The sequence below is a fragment of the Macaca mulatta genome, chromosome 14 (genome assembly GCF_049350105.2).
Source record: "Macaca mulatta isolate MMU2019108-1 chromosome 14, T2T-MMU8v2.0, whole genome shotgun sequence".
Classification (NCBI taxonomy): domain Eukaryota; kingdom Metazoa; phylum Chordata; class Mammalia; order Primates; family Cercopithecidae; genus Macaca; species Macaca mulatta.
The window spans coordinates 75,673,545-75,690,637 of record NC_133419.1 but is presented as its reverse complement, the minus strand read 5'-3'; the positions used below and the strand labels follow the sequence as shown (position 1 = coordinate 75,690,637).

Genomic DNA, 17,093 nt, shown 5'->3' with positions numbered 1-17,093 from the left:
TTTGTCTACTTTTTCTTCAGTTGATTGTGCTTTTGGTGTCATATCTAAGAAATCATTGCCTAACCCAAGGTCATGAAGACTTTACTTATGTTTTCTGCTAAGAGTTTTATAGCTGCAGCTTTTACATTTAGGTCTCTCGTCCATTTACTTTTTTTTTTTTTTTTTTTTTTTGAGACAAAGTCTTGCTCTCTTACCCAGGCTGGAGTGCAGTGGCATGATCTCGGCTCACTGCAACCTCCGCCTCCTGGGTTCAAGCGATTCTCCTGCCTCAGCCTCCCAAGTAGCTGGGATTACAGGCGCCCGCCACCACACCTGGCTAATTTTTTTTTTTTTTTTTTTTTTGAGACGGAGTCTCGCTGTGTCTCCCAGGCTGGAGTGCAGTGGCGTGATCTCAGCTCACTGCAGGCTCCGCCTCCCGGGTTCACGCCATTCTCCCGCCTCAGCCTCCCAAGTAGCTGAGACTACAGGCGCCCGCCACCACGCCCGGCTAGTTTTTTGTATTTTTAGTAGAGACGGGGTTTCACCATGTTAGCCAGGATAGTCTCGATCTCCTGACCTCGTGATCCACCCGCCTCGGCCTCCCAAAGTGCTGGGATTACAGGCTTGAGCCACCGCGCCCGGCCCACCTGGCTAATTTTTGTATTTTTAGTAAAGACAGGGTTTCACCATGTTGACTAGGCTGGTCTCGAACTCCTGACCTCAGGTGATCTGCCCGCCTTAGCCTCCCAAAAGTGCTGGGATTACAGGTGTGAGACACAGCGCCCGGCCCCATTTGAGTTAATTTTTGTACATGATGTGAGGTCGGGATCTAACTTTGTTTTTTTGTGTGCGACTATCCAGTTGTCCTAGCACCATTTGTTGAAAACAATGTTCTTTCCCCATTGACTTGCCTTGGCTCCTTTGTAAAAAAATCAATTGACCATAAATATATGGGTTCATTTCTAGACTCTCAATTATATTCCATTGATCTACATGTCTTTTTTTTTTTTTAAGATGGAGTCTCGCTCTGTCACCCAGGCTGGAGTGCAGTGGCACCATTTCGGCTCACTGCAAGCTCTACCTCCCAGGTTCACGCCATTCTCCTGCCTCAGCCTCCCGAGTAGTTGGGATTACAGGCGCCCGCCACCATGCCCGGCTAATTTTTTTTTTTTTTTTTTTTGAGACAGGGTCTCGCTCTGCCGCCCAGGCTGGAGTGCAGTGGCGTGATCTTGGCTCACTGCAAGCTCCGCCTCCCGGGTTCACGCCATTCTCCTGCCTCAGCCTCCTGAGTAGCTGGGACTACAGGCGCCCGCCATCTCGCCCGGCTAGTTTTTTTGTATTTTTTAGTAGAGACGGGGTTTCACTGTGTCAGCCAGGATGGTCTCGATCTCCTGACCTCGTGATCCGCCCGTCTCGGCCTCCCAAAGTGCTGGGATTACAGGCTTGAGCCACCGCGCCCGGCCAATTTTTTGTATTTTAGTAGAGATGGGGTTTCACCGTGTTAGCCAGGATGGTCTCGATCTCCTGCCTTCGTGATCCACCCGCCTCGGCCTCCCAAAGTGCTGGGATTACAGGCGTGAGCCACCGCACCCGGCCCTATATGTCTGTTTTTATGCCAGCACAATATAGTCTTGATTACTGTAGCTTTGTAGTAAGTTTTGAAAGTGGGAAGTGTGAGTCTTCTAACTTGGTTCTATTATTATTATTATTTTTAAGATAGTTTGGCTATTCTGGCTCCCTGGCATTTCCTTATGAATTTTAGGATCAGCTTGTCAATTTCTGCAAAAAAGCTAGCTGGGATTTGATAAAGATTATATTGAATCAGTTAGGGGAGCGTAGGCATCTTAACAACATTAAGTCTTCTCATTTTTTTGTTTTGGGTATTTATTGAGTGTAAAGTTGAGCTCATGCCAAACGTACTGTTCTGATTCCTGACTTACTCTGCTTACTATTCTATGATAGGCATTTCCTTGTGTTATGAAAGATGGAAACCTAATTTCAGTGCTGTATAATATTCCATTGTTGGCTGGGCACAGTGGCTCATGCCTGTAATCCCAGTACTCTGGGAGGCCGAGGCAGGTGGATTGTCTGAGCTTAGAAGTTCGAGACCACCCTGGACAATATGGTGAAACCCTCTCTCTACTAAAATACAAAAAATTAGCTGGGCATGGTGGCACACGCCAGTAATCCCAGCTACTTGGGAGGCTGAGGCAGGAGAATCGCTTGAGCCCGGGAGGTGGAGGTTGCAGCAAGCCGCGATGGCGCCACTGTATTCCAGCCTGGGTGACAGAGTGAGACCCATCTCAAAAAATAAAGGAAAAAAATATTCCTTGTTTAGCTGTATCATGTAGAATTATAAACTCTTGTTTTGGTGTAATCAATGTTGGAAGGTGCTTCGTTTGGGTCCTTTGTCGTGTAGCCCTCTCCCTGACAGGCACAAAGGGACACTGGGAGGACTGATGGCTCACCGAAGAGCAGTGAAATATTAGTGTCAAAGTTGGTCCACAGGTACCCTGTGCTGCAGGTGGGGAATGGGGCTCACTGGAGAAGCTGACATTCTGGTTCATGGAGAGTTGACTTACCCGTCTTCCTGGCAGCATCACCTTGATGGAATGGAATCAGAAGACAGCATCCAGCAGTCTGCACGGACACTGATAGGGCATGTTTGGTTTAGGCATGTTTTTCTAGAACAGTGGATCTGAAACATTTTAAAATTTGCATCGTGAAATTCGTTTTACGTTGTAATTCAGTACACACACATTCACCTGAAACAAACATTTTGCTAAATAATACTCTATTATTTATTTATTTATTTATTTAATTTTGAGACAGAGCCTTACTCTGTCACCCAGGCTGGAGTGCAGTGGCGCGATCTCACCTTACTGCAACCTCTGCCTCCCAGGTTCAAGTGATTCTCATGCCTCAGCCTCCTGAGTAGTTGGGATTACAGGCATGTGCCACCACACCTGGCTAATTTTTTGTATTGTTAGTAGAGACAAGGTTTCACTATGTTCACCAGGCTGGTCTCGAACTCCTGGCCTCAAGTGATCTGCCCGCCTTGGCCTCCCAAGTGTTGGGATTATAGGCTTGAGCCACTGTGCCCAGCCAATACTCACTTTTTGTATCAGCCAGGAGAAGCCAGCCTGCAGCAGTAAGAACCCCCAAATCTTAGTGGCTCAAGAGCTTTCATTCTCCTTTATGCTACACATCTGTCATGTAGTGGGGCAGCCCTGGGATTTAGGTTGATGGAGGCTTTCTCATGCAGATCATTGCTGGTTTCAGTGGCAAAGGAAAGACAGCATGGCAGGCAAAAGAATGCTCTTCCCAAAGATGTCTACGTCATAATCCTTGGAACCTGTGAATATGATATGTCACATGGCAGAGGGTAATGAAGGTTGCAGATGGAATTAAGGTTGCTAATTAACCGACCTTAAAATAGGGAGATTGTTCTGGATTATCCAGATGGGTTCAACATAATCCCAGGGGTCTTTATAAATGGAAGAGAGAGGCAGAAGAGAAGATCAGAGTGAGGCAATGTGATAAGAACTCGACCTGCTCTTGCTGGCTTTGAAGATAGAGGCAGGGGCCATGAGCCAAGGAATGTGGGCAGCCCCTAGAAGCTGGGAAGGTCAGGGAAACAGATTTATCCCTTGAGCCTCCAGAAATGAATGCAGCCCTGCGGGTACCTTGAATTTAGTCCAGTGAGCCCCATTTAGTGTTTCTGAACTACCAAACTATAATATGTTGTGTGTGTGTGTGTGTGTGGGGTTTTTTTTTTTTTTTTGAGACAGGGTTTCCTTCTGTCGCCCAGGCTCAAGTGCAATGGCACAATCTTGACTCACTGCAGCCTGCGCCTCCTAGTTCAAGTGATCCTCCCATCTCAGCCTTTGAGTAGCTGGTACTATAGGCACACGCCACTACGCCTGGCTAATTTTTGTATTTTTGTAGAGACGGAGTTTCACCATGTTGCCCACACTGGTCTTGAACTCCTGAACTCAAGTGATCCTCCCACCTCGGCCTCCCAAAGTGCTGGGATTACAGGCGTGAGCCACCACACCTGACCTGTTTGTGTTGGTTTAGGCCACTAAGTGTGTGGTAACTTGTTACAGCAGCCATAGAAAACGAATACAGAGGGCATGGGGAATGAAGCACCAGCACTTAAATCTGCCTGGCGCTGACATCTGGCACTTCTACTGATATTTCATTGGCCAGAGCAAGCCACATGGACATGCCTAACTTCATAGTACCACAGAAATCTGATATTCACATACCCCCAGGCTTAGAGGGAAACTGAATTTTGGTGAATATAATAATGTCTATTATACCTTGCTACCTGCAGTGCATGCTTATATTTTCTATTCCATTCCATTTCATTAAAAAAAAAAATCTCTTAAGTTGGTTATTTATTTATTTATTTATTTATTTATTTATTTATTTATTTTTGAGATGGAGTCTTGCTCTGTTGCCTAGGCTGGAGTGCAGTGGCACCATCTCAGCTCACTGCAACCTCTGCCTCCCTGGTTCAAGCAATTCTTCTGCCTCAGCCTCCCGAGTAGCTGGCACTACAGACGCATGACACCATGCCTGGCCAATTTTTGTATTTTTAGTAGAGACGGAGTGTCACTATGTTGACCAGGCTGGTCTTGAACTCCTGACCTCAAGTGATCCTCCCACCTCCACCTCCCAAAGTGCTGGGATTACAGGCATGAGCCACCATGCCCAGCCATAAGTTGGTTTTATTATCAACTAGTATGTTGTGATCCCCTGTTTGGAAAACATTACAGACCCTCTTCTGCCCAGGCCTCCTGGACCATATGACACACCTAGATATAGCTGATTGGCCCAGGTGTGGAACACATGACCAATGCTGACCAATCAAATTCCTCTCCTGGGAATTTGGAAGTGGGCCATTCAACCAGTTAGCGGTGGGAAGCTGAGTGAGAAGCACAGTGGAAACAGTGTCAGAGTGGGAGTCACATCCAAGCCAAAAGGATGGAGGAGGAGAAAAGCCTTGAGTAAGTAGAGACAGCTGGTCCACAGAGGCAAGGGGGCAGCCGCCCAGAAAGCAGTGCAACTGGGGGAACATGCAGCCCCAGGAGGAGAGGTGCAGAGAGAGTGAGACTGCCTGAGATTCAGATGGCTTCCCAGGTCCTGCGCCAGCCACCATGCATCCTGCCTGCATCCCTTGAGAGTTTTGCCTTCTTATAACATGCCCTCCGCTTTTCTTGAGCTACCCTGGGTGGTGGGGTCAGGTGTGGTGGGGGCTGGTTGTGTTTCTCGTCTCCACTGAGGCTTAATCAGCTGGAACACTGCCCGTATGTCTCTTATAGGCACCCAGCTCTGTGAATCAGGCTGTGGGGCATAGATGGGGCTGGGGGCGAGACAGACCCTGCCTCTGGCATCCTGGAAATTTAGCTTTGACCAGTCTTGGACGTGTGTGCATGCTCTTCAAAGTTGACAGACAGAGCCATCTGTGTGACACTGCATAGGTGGAGGTCCCAGGAAACGAAAAATCCTCACAGGGGCCTCTTTTCTGATAGTGTTAGGGTCGGGAAGTCAGAGGAGTTTTATCACAGAGGGCTTGACAGTGTCACGGAGTGGAAAGTACATGGGCTCTGGAGACAGGCAGACCATGCTTCACCTTGGTGAGCCTCAATTTCATCTCTGAAATGAGATTGTAAGGATCAGCAGTATTCTAGGAAAAATAACTAAAGTCACGTCTAGAGCATGGCATGCTCTTGGGGAATGTGGTGGCTGCTGCTGTCATTTGAGGAAGCCATCAGAGTCCTGCTTCCTGAAGGAGGTGGTCCTGGTGCTGACGAGGTTAGCAGCAGGTCATTCCCCACTGCTGGCCACACTTCCTACCGTGGTCACACTCACTCTGCCCCTTGCCCCTCTCCTCTCCTCATTTCCCCTCTTTATTGTTATTCCCAGTGTTGTTGAAAACACCCGGTTTAGGAAAACAGCCGGGTTGGATATGAAGCACCCAGCTTCTGGAGGCAGGCAGACAGAATTGGGTCTGAATCCTGACTGAGCCCCTGGCTTGCTGTGTGTTCTTGCAGAAATTACTGCATCTCTGTGAGCCTTGAGCTAATTACCTGTAAAATGAGGATGATAATCCCCATTTCACAGAGCTATTATGAGAAATAATTAGCCACTCAACAAAGTTCTGTCTTCCCTCCCTCCCTTCGTGAAGTTGCCCCTTCCGGCCTGACCAGGGTGTCTCGCTCCTTCCAACAGTCCCTGGAATGGTTTTCCCTGACTCAGTTGTTAGTGGGCTCAGGCACTGTGGCCTCTCTTTCCCTCAGACCATGGACTCCCAGGGCTTCTGGAAGCAGGTGGAGTCCCTTGTGGCTGGTGCCACTTCTCTGGTCTTCTCTGCAGGTCCAGCCCCACCTTGGGAGCTGCTGCTTCAAACTGTGTGATCTGTATATTTCCTCACTTTAGCAATTATCACACTCCAGCTGACTGTGGCATCTTCACACTCTGAACACTAATAAATATTTATGAGAAGGAAGCTGGATGTGGTGACTCACGCCTGTAATCCCAGCATTTTGGGAGGCTGGAAGTGGGCGGATCACTTGAGGTCAGGAGTTTGAGACCAGCCTGACCAACATGGTGAAACCCCGTCTCTATTAAAAACACAAAAATTAGCCTGGCCTGGTGGTGCACGCCTGTAATCCTAGCTACAAGGGAGGCTGAGGCACGAGAATCACTTGAACCAGGGGGATGGAGGTTGCAGTGAGCTGAGATCACACCACTGCACTCTAGCCTGGGCAACAGAGCGAGACTCTGTCTCAAAAAAATAAGAATGAATAAATAAATAAATACATATTTATGAGGAGGAGAAAAGCCCAGTCTCCCAGGGGAGGTGGGGCGGGATGTGCCAGGCTTCTTAGCAAGCCATGCTCACACCCATCAGTGGTTCCTGCCAGCCCAGAAGTGAGAGGTGGGGGTGGGCAGGGCCAGGGCTATGAAGGCAGCGCAGAGCCACCACCCACTCGCCATCTCTTCCGGAAGGAGGCAGGAGTGGCTGTCCCTGTGCCTTGGCGGGCCTCACTGTCCTGCCCACCCTGGTGCCTGCTGGGCCCTGTGCTCCTGGGGGAGGACTGGGTGGCAGGAAGCCCTCTCAGCCTCAGGTGTGCCTACCCTACCCCTGTCCATGGCTGTTTTAGCCTCTCTTATTTCATCTTTCATTTTCACCCGTCCAGGGTCTGTGTCCCTATCCTCCTCTCTCTTCCCCAACCCCCTGTCTTATCTCGGGGTCTCTGTCTCTATCTTTCAATTTTCTTCTCTCCCTCCCAACAATTACTTTGAGAGATCCTGGAGCTAGCTGTTGGGGAAGGGGGTCTCAGGCTCCAAGACCCAGCTTGTGGGAGAGGGCAGGAGGAGATATGGAAGGCAAGTGAGTTCCACTTTTTGGGAGTCATGGACTACATCTCGACCTGATTCCTTGTCTAGCACTGCTGGGTGACCATGGCTTATTCTCTGCCTTTCCTGGGCTTCAGTTTCTGTTAAGTAAGGTGGTTGATTCCTTCACTCATTCATTCCTTCACCTGTTCAACTGTTTATTGAGTGTTTGCTACCTGCCATTCATTTTTTGTTTGTTTGTTTTTGTTTTGAGACTGAATCTTATTCTGTTGCCCAGGCTGGAGTGCAGTGGCACGATCTTGGCTCACTGCAACCTCCGTCTTCTGGGTTCAAGCAATTCTCCTACCTCAGCCTCCCAAGTAGCTGGGATTACAGGTGCCCGCCACCACGTCAGCTTATTTTTGCATTTTTAATAGAGACGGGGTTTCACCACGTTAGTCAGGCTGGTCTTGAACTCCTGACTTCCTCAGCCTCCCAAAATGTTGGGATTACAGGCATGAGCCACTGTGCCTAGACCCATCGTTTATTAAACAATGATTGCAGTGCCATTCTGGGTGCTTGGGATAGATGCATCTGTGGATAAGAGAAACAAAGATCCTTGCCCTCGTGGAGTGACATGTTAGCAGAGCAGACACATAATAAACAAGTAAAATATGTATACGTTCGAAAGTGTTAAGTGTTGGCTGGGCATGGTGGCTCACACCTGTAATCTCAGCACTTTGGGAAGTCAAGGTGGGCAGATTGCTTGAGTCCGGAAGTTCAAGACCAGCCTAAGCAATATGGTGAAATCCCATCTCTACCAAAAAACAAAACAAAACAAGAAAACAAAAAATAAAAATTAGCCTGGGGTGGTGGCGTGTGCCTGTGGTCCCAGTGACTTGAGAGGCTGAGCAGGGAAGATCATTTGAGCCTGGAAGGCAGAGGTTGAAGCAGTGAGCAGAAATCACACCACTGCACTCCAGCCTGGGTGACAGAGTGAAACCCTGTCTCAAAACAGAAAGTGATGAGTGCTATGGAAAAAGAAGAAGTGGAGCAAGAGAGGGACTTCAGGCCCGGGACACAGTGCGGTTGAGCATGCAGATGTCTCAGGGAGAGCCTCTGAACTGTCCCTGAGGTGGGAATCGCCCTGGTGTGCTCGAGGACCAGCCAGGGGCAGATGTGGCTGGAGATGGGTGAGGGAGAGTAGTAGGAGGTGACACCAGGAGGTGAGAGTAGATCACACAGACCTTACAACATGCCAGGCTTTTCCTCGCTTGAGCTTAGAAAATTTGCACTTGGAGACTTCCGCAGCCTGCCCTGCAAAGACCTGACTGCAAGGGGGCTGTTGCGTAGACCAGGAGAGCTCTAATGGCTATCGTGGAGGCTTACCCGTGGAGATGGTAAGAGCAGATTACATGGGCACTATTCGGATCTCAAGCTTGCATGGTGCCTGTCAGTCACTCCAGCCCTGGTCCCCGGTCCTGCCTCAAGGTGTCCCACAGGAACTTGCTCCTGGGCAGGATTTGTGAACCCTGGCCTGACCTGTCTTTCTCTCCACAGAGTGTTCAAGAAGGCCAGTCCGAATGGAAAGGTGAGTCTGTAACAGCTGTGCCCAGCAACTCCCTGACCTCACACTCTGGTCATTTTCTGTTGGGAAGCAGAGGAAATGGCATGTCCCCTGAAGTGCACACCTCTGTGGGAGGGGGCAGGTGCTGCTCCCCGTCTTAGGGGTGACACAGCTCTGTCTTTTGGAGCTGTCAGTTGAAGGGGGAAGGACACACTCAGGAAACTTTCTGAGTGGGGAAGCACAGCTCCCTGAGCTCTGGTGTGGAGAGAGATGGCCTGTCATAGAGAGACTTCAGTAAGTGTGTGACAGTGGAGGACAAGCCAATCAGTAAGCGCCGAGGGCCCTGGGGGAGTGAGTCCCCTGCTGTGAGAGGACCCTTAGCCAGGGCAGCTCCCAGGGTCTGGCTCTCTTGCTTTCTCCCTGCAGGCCCAGACGCCATCCTGCTTCCCCCTCAGTTCAGCAGGTAGACATTGACACCATTCCACACCAGGTCTGGGCTGAGCCGGTGGGGACAGGGGCAGGGTCTACTGAGATGAATGAGGCACAGCCTGTGCCTCTCACAGCCAGATGGCAGAGACAGACACCGAAATCCATCATTTCAGCATGAAGTGGCAGGTGGGAGATATGGGGCCATCGGGGCTGCAGGACCCAGCCTGGTGGGCAGTGGCAGCTTCTAGGAGGGATGCATTTCCAGCAAGGCAAGGTGAAAACAGCGTTGTAGGCAGGACACAAAAGCATAGGGACTGTGGGAATCTTAAGCAGCTGAGTTCAGAGTGCCAAGAGGGAGGCTGAGGCTGAGAGGCTGCAGGGCTGGTCACAGGAACCCTGTGGCTTGGCTTACGAGCTGGCCTGGGTTGGCAAATAGCACCACATGTGCTTCCACATCTCTCTTCTGTGCCCACAGCAGATAACATCAGTCGCCATCGCCCTTTCCTGCTGCACCAGGGTTTCATCTTAGATTTCTTCTTAGCCCAGAGTCCCAGACAGCTCCCTGCCCCCTCTCCCCGCTGGTAGATCTGAGTTGGCACTTGGAATGAAACCCATTTGTCATCCTTATTTTTGGACACTGAGGAACCATTAATGGGTTTCAGGCGGCAGTAGCATGGTTAGATTTGAATTTTAGGGCTGGGCGTGGTGGCTCACACCTATAATCCCAGCACTTTGAGAGGCCAAGGTGGGTGGATCACTTGAGGTCAGGAGTTTGAAACCCTGTCTCTACTAAAAATACAAAAATTAGCCAGGCGTGGTGGTGCATGCCTGTAGTTCCACCTATTTGGGAGACTGAGGTGTGAGGATCACTTGAACCGAGGAGGCAGAGGTTGCAGTGAGCTGAGATTGCACCACTGCACTCCAGCCTGGGCGACAGAGCGAGACTCCATCTCAAAAAAAAAAAAAAAAAAAGATTTGCGTTTTAGAATGTCTAGTCTAGCTAAAGAGGAGAGCAGGCTCTCAGGGAGTGAGCAGCAAGGGGCTGGTGTGGTAGTCTAGGCAGGAGTGGCTGTGGGGATGGAAAGGGATGGACCTGAGAAATAATGATGGCGATTGAGTCACGAGGATTGAAGGGTTGTTGAGCAACAGACACATCAGGGTGACACTCTGGATCTGGTTTAGCTGCTGGAATTCTGTCTCGGAGTTTTTCCCTCCTGGCTGGCTACTGAGTGGGGCATGAGTCCCCGACCCCTCAGTGCTTCAGAAGGCAAGTCGTCACACACAGAACTGCTAACTGTGTGAGGCGGTGCATTTGTTCATTAGCTGGAGGTCACCTTTCCACAATGTATATCTATTTTAAAACATTGTGTTGTGCATGATAAATAACATATACTTTTAAGTCAATTTAAAAAATCAATTAGGCTGGGCGCGGTGGCTCACGCCTGTAATCCTAGCACCTTGGGAGGCCGAGGCAGGCTGATCACCTGAGGTTAGGAGTTTGAGACCAGCCTGACGAACATAGTGAAACCCCGTCTCTACTAACAATGCAAAAATTAGCCGCACGTGGTGGTGCACGCCTATAATCCCAGCTACTCAGGAGGCTGAGGCAGGAGAATCACCTGGACCCGGGAGACTGAGGTTGCAGTGATCTGAGATCGCGCCATTGCACTCTAGGCCGGACAACAAGAGCAAAATTCCATCTCGATAAAAAAAAAATTAAGAGAAAGAAAATGAGTCCTCGTATCAGTGGATCCCTGCCTGGCTACATGGGAGGAGGAGCAACTGAAGAACACAGTGCGGCCCGCGTTCAGAGCCTCTGAGGGCTCCGTGCTCCTGCCTGCCTGGGGGCTCTCACCCTCTGAGATGCCCGCACTCCCATTCACCTGGCTTCTCTGCCGCTGCTGCTCCACCGGCAGTGGTGCTTGGCATGAAGATCTCTCCAGGCCTCAGTGTCCTCATCTGTAAAACAGGAACAATAATGACTTCTTCACAGGGTTTTGGGAGGAAGAGGTGCTTTTAAGATTTTACAAGGGTTTGCGAATCTTGGTATTAGGGATGGGGTGAAGGCCCAAGTCCAGTTAGGATTTTGATAAGAGTTAGGGATGGGTCTGGAGTTTCAGAGGCTGCTCTCAGGGTTTCCTCCAGGGCAGGGTCCTATGTCCTCCGGGCCTGCGGCTGCTAACGCCCCCTATGCCTCTCCTCCCCAGCTCACCGTCTACCTGGGAAAGCGGGACTTTGTGGACCACATCGACCTCGTGGACCCTGTGGGTGAGTCCCTGGAGGGCGAGAGGAGGGCTGGGGGAACATGGGGCTGGCCAAGCCTCCCAGAAATAGCTCTCAGCTCTCCAGAGGGGCTTGGTGCCAAGAACGGGGGTGGATGGCTTCCTGCTTCAGACAGCAAGCATTTACTGAGCAGCTACTTTCCCACTCAAGTGAGGACTGCAAGAAGAGACTGTGGGAAGGACTGAGGTAGAATCAGGGAAGGCGTCCTGATGACGGTAAGAAGGGTGAGGGTGATGACGACAGACACCACCACTTACTATAAGGCGTGTCATGTAGCAGACAGTGGGGGTGGCTATGATGACTAGCCCTGCTTTACAGACAAGGAGAATGAGGCACAGAGTGGCTCAGTGACTTACTCCAGGTCACAGAGCGAGTAGATAGAGGAGCCCGGTTCAAACCTGGCAGAGTCTGCAAAACTCTTTGTTCTGCTTCCGTGTGATGGCAAAGGGTGGGAGAGAGAGGGAGAGTCCTTCTTAGAACTTGTGAAATGGGAGCTGTCCTCACGTACATGGCGGTCCTGCTAGGACCTGGGCTGTGGCCGAAGGCATCTTCCACGTTCTTATTCAAATTCAGGGTTTTGCAATCTCTGCATGCTTGACATTTTGGACTGGATAATTCTTTGTTGGTGTGGCCTGTCCTGTGTGTTATAGGCTGGATAGCCACATCCCTGGCCTCTACTCATTCAATGCCCAGAGTACCTCATGCTCCAGTTAGGACAACTAAAAATGTCTTTAGGCCGAGTGCAGTGGCTCATGCCTGTAATCCCAGCATTTTGAGAGGCTGAGGCAGGAGGATCACTTGATGTCAGGAGTTCGAGACCATCCTGGCTAACATGGTGAAACCCTGTCTCTACTAAAAATACAAAAATTAGCTGGGCGTGACGGTGGGCACCTGTAATTCTCCCACCCCAGCTACTCGGGAGGCTGGGATGGGAGAATTGCTTGAACCCGGGAGATGAAGGTTGTAGTGGAGCTGAGATTGTGCCACTGCACTCCAGCCTGGGAGACAGAGTGAGACTCCATTTCGGGGGAAAAAAAAAAAAAAAAAAGTCTTTATTCGTTGCCAAAGTGTCTCATCTGGGGGCAGAATCACCCTGATTAAGAATGACTGCTCTCATTGGAAGAGCCTTGGTCTCATGGTCTCTTCTCATGCCTGTTTGTGAGAGGGAAGCCTAGAATTACTCCTATTTTATAAATGGGCACAGTGAGGTCCAAAGAGGTTCAATGATTTTTGAAAGATGAGCAAGCCAGCTGGGCATGGTGGCTCATGCCTATAATCCCAGCACTTTGGAAGGCAGATCACCCGAGGTCAGGAGTTTGAGACCAGCCTGGCCCACAGGGTGAAATCCCATCTCTACTAAAAAATAAATAAATAATTAAAAAAAAAAAAGCAGAGCATGGTGGTGCACAACTGTAGTCCCTGCTACTGGGGTGGCTGAGGCGTGAGAATCCTTTGAACCCGGGAGGCAGAGTTGCAGTGAGCAGAGATCATGCCACCGCACTCCAGCCTGGGTGACAGAGCAAGACTCTGTCTTAAAAAAAAAAGACGAGTAAATCAAAGTGAGGCCTAGTGTGGCCTCTCCCATCAGCGTCCCTGCGGGCTGTCCTGGGGCCAGGGCAGGAGTGATTTGTGTGGTCCCTGAGCCAAGGGAGCGAGCCCAGCTGCGGACTTCAGCTCACCAGGAGGAAGACCTGGGGACACTGGGCGCCAGGGGCCAGGGGACAGTCAGCAGAGCCCTTCATGGCCTGGAGCAAACACCCCCACTTCTCCCCTCCAACCCTGCCTAGGATGCTGTTTGGTGTCTTCTGAAGCTCAGTGTCCCTCTGCCATTGGCATCTTCTCCCTGTGCTGGCCCCTCAGAGGCTGGGAGCAGGCATCCCGGTGCTCACCTGTGGCTGCTTCATGTTGTCATTTCTGGTGGCCCTCTGAGGCCAGGGTTATCCGTACCCATTGGCCTACTAAGGACAGCAGCAGAGGCAGCCCAGAGACTGGGAGAGGAGAGGGGTAGGAATCTAGCCCCCAACACACGCAGGCACCCTGAGAGCTGTTCAGCAGGTGTTCACAGAGCACCCCCTCTGTATCAGGCCCCTTGTGAGCCCTGGGATCCCCGAACACTCTGGGGCACTGTGCGGAGCTGCTCAGGGACTTACTGTGACCCTTCTCCCATAGTGACCCTGCCATTTGGCTTGATCTGATGATACCCTCCCTATGCTTACCGGTTCCCCACCAAACCTGCACACAAGTCCGAGCCCACTGTCCTCACCAACGGGACATTGGTGATCCATCCTGGCCCTCCTCTTCCACTGGCAATGGAATGACAATGGGTTAGAGGGTAGGGGGAGAGAGAGGAAAGAAAGGTTTGGCCAGAGATAGACAGGGGATGTCAGCCAAGGGGGTGACCCTGAACCAGTGTTTCTGGCCTCCTGAGGTGCTGAGTAGAGATGTCCTTTGTGTTCAGCTGGACTCTGCTCCCGAGGGCCAGGGCACTGAGGCACCTTCCACAACCTGCAGAGTGCTCTCGAGTGCTCGGCACTGTCTAAGTGCTGTACGCATGTGCACATTCATGCGTATACCCATTCAGTCCTCACGGGAGACCCATGAGGGAGGCACTGCAGATCACAACCCCTGATTCACATGTGGCAAGCCCAAGAAGCTCTGAAAACCTAGCATTGCTTCCAAGTTTAATGCAGAATTCATTCATTGGCAAACCTGACCCCAACTGATGTGAGGCTATATTTAGCCTCTTGGTGAGAATATTTGTGTTTTCCTACGGAGGTATCAATGGCTTTAGTAATAGGGTGCAGATCTTGCAGAGGTCATTACAGAATATATGGAACGTGTACCATTTTGCCTATTTTATTTTATTTTGAGACAGAGTCTCGCTGTGTTGCCCGGGCTGGAGTGCAGTGGCATGATCTCAGCTCACTGCAGCCTCCGCCTCCCAGGTTCAAGTGATTCTCTTGCTTCAGTCTCCCAAGTAGCTGGGACTACAGGTGTCCACCACCATGCCCGGCTAATTTTTGTATTTATAGTAGAGATGAGGTTTCACCATATTGGCCAGGCTGGTCTTGAACTCTTGGCCTCAAGTGATCCACCCGCCTCAGCCTCCCAAAGTGTTGGGATTATAGGCATAAGCCCCCATGCCCGGCCCATTTTGCCTCTCTATGCTTCACAATTTCTAAATTCCAAAGTATACCTGGTTCTAGGAGTTTTGGACCTGTGTTACTATTCTTACTAACATATGAAGAAACAGAAGTGTTAACTAACCTGCTTAAAGTCACCAGCTGGGTCTGTTAGGCTGGCCTGGGATGAGGGAAAGGTAGAGCATGGTGGAGGTCGGCAGTGCCACCCTCTAGGTGCCGGCCTTTCCATTTTTCTCAGGATGATTTTAGATGGACATATGGTTGAATCTGGGCTTGGGCTGGTGTTTGGGGGCGCAGAGGTTTGGGAGGCCAAGTTGGGAGAGGCTGCTCACTCTCTGTCCTTTCCCCAGATGGTGTGGTCCTGGTGGATCCTGAGTATCTCAAAGAGAGGAGAGGTAGGCTGTGGTCCCCATCCCCAGCCTGTCAAGGGCCTCCTCTTCCCCCTGGACCTCTAGCATAGGATCTCCCTGTCCGTCCCCACTGGTTCCCCTGAAAGCCTCAACAAATACCCCCACAGATGCCCTTGCCTCCTCCAGCCTGGGACGGCCCTGCCCCAAGCCTACTTTGGGAGAAGGTTTCCCTATGCCCTGAGCACTTTCACATCAATATGTCATGACTATGGCAAGGCTGGGGATGCCAGCAGGGCAGGATTAGGGTCTTCTTTAACAGAACAGAACGTTGATACCGGGGCAGTATCAATGTGCACCAATGTGCAGGAAGACAATGTGCACCAATGTGCACCAATGGGCGACTGAGCTGTGACAAGATCCTTGCCTTCCAGATACCACCCAGCACTTGCCCTGCCCCTACAACTCCCTGCTCCTTCCTCAGTCCTCCTACCCCCACCCCAGGCCTGCCAGACTACTCCAGCCCCCGCCAAGCCTGTCAGACCATTTCCATACCCCTCCACACATGCCATGGAGAGAGGTGGGAGGGGGAAGAAGGACAGGGCTTGCTCAGCAGGCAGCCCCCTCCTCCTCCCAGGGGCCAGGCCATGGCATCCTTCCAGGTACTCAATACCAGCCCCTCCTGGTGGAGACAGTACAGCCATCCCCAAAGAGCTTGGGACAGGCCTGGGGCCTCCAGCGGGGCTTGTCCCATGGCTGCTGTTGGCACTCTGGGGGGCTCACCTGCTGCTCTCCCAGGCCCCTCCTCAGTGCTCCTTGCTCCCCACAGTCTATGTGACGCTGACCTGCGCCTTCCGCTATGGCCGGGAGGACCTGGATGTCCTGGGCCTGACCTTTCGCAAGGACTTGTTTGTGGCCAACGTGCAGTCCTTCCCACCAGCCCCCGAGGACAAGAAGCCCCTGACGCGGCTGCAGGAGCGCCTCATCAAGAAGTTGGGCGAGCACGCCTACCCTTTCACCTTTGAGGTCAGGAACTGCCACCCCTGGAGCCCCATTCCAGAAATACCACCTCTAGGAAGCCCTCTGGGGTGGGCATAAGGGGTCGGTGTGGGTCATCTGCTCCCTGCCACCCAGTTTCCCAGTGTATGCTGGGACCTGGGGCACTGACACCTATGTTACCTGGTAAGTGTCTCTTCTCTAGCCCCTGCTGGGGTTTGTCACCTGTACCTTTGGGCCACTCAGACCGAGGCCAGGTCATTGGTGGGAGAAAGGGGGCGCCAAGGGGCTTCAGAGAAAGCAGGAGCCCTTTGTGGCCTGTGAGTCACTGCAAGGTGTCTCCAGCTCAGATCAGCTCCCCACTTGCCTGGTTTAACCCAGCTCGCAAGAGAGGGATGGCAAGTAGGTGATCTGTCTGCTCCACCACCTTTCAAATCAGAGACTAAGATGCTGGATTTCAAAATCTCAAGTTTCTTAGGCTCTCTGATTCTGAGATTCAGTGTGGTCCCTCCCTTTCTGGGAGACTTAGAGAGTGGAGAGGGTTATGGAGTCACCTTTTCCACATAGACATGTTAGCTCCCTATGGCTGCTGAAACAAATTGCCACAAACTTGGCAGCAATTAAAACAACACAGATGTATGAGCCTACAGCTCTGGAGGTCAGAAGTCCCAAAACGGGTCTCACTGTGCCTCAATGGAGGCATGGCAGGGCTGGCTCCTCTGGAGGCCCTCAGGGAGCGTCCACCTTTTCCAGTTTCGCTTTCCTTGGATCCTGGTGCCTTCCTTCATCGTCAAAGCCAGCAGTGGCTGTTGAGTCTTTTGCACATCCCATCACTCTGGCTCGTACATTTCTGCCTCCTGCTTCTACTTCTAAGGACTCTTATAATGATATCAGGCCCACCAAAATCATCCAGGATACTGTCCCCATCTCAAGGCCTTAATTGGATCTGCAAAGTCACTTTTGTCGTTAAGGTCCCAGGTTTGGGGGATCAGGGTGTGG

At 51.2% G+C, this 17,093-nt stretch overlaps 1 protein-coding gene across 20 annotated transcripts in view; it reads left to right on the top strand.

The window, feature by feature from the left end:
• ARRB1 (arrestin beta 1) overlaps window positions 1-17,093 on the top strand; it is a 96,128-nt gene that overhangs the window by 55,885 nt on the left and 23,150 nt on the right. For 12 of the 20 annotated variants that reach the window (XR_013404159.1, XR_013404160.1, XR_003722698.2 and 9 more), the window contains exons 2-5: window positions 8,890-8,920; window positions 11,533-11,593; window positions 15,102-15,146; window positions 15,928-16,124. Coding sequence is in view for 12 of the 20 variants with exons in the window: in XM_015115214.3 (XP_014970700.1) it covers window positions 8,890-8,920; window positions 11,533-11,593; window positions 15,102-15,146; window positions 15,928-16,124 (334 nt within the window). In the remaining 8 variants the exon portion in view is untranslated. Of the gene's footprint in view, window positions 1-8,889; window positions 8,921-11,532; window positions 11,594-15,101; window positions 15,287-15,896; window positions 16,125-17,093 lie in introns of all 20 variants that reach the window. The other 8 variants (XR_013404161.1, XM_077963853.1, XM_077963851.1 and 5 more) reach the window with 5 other exon arrangements.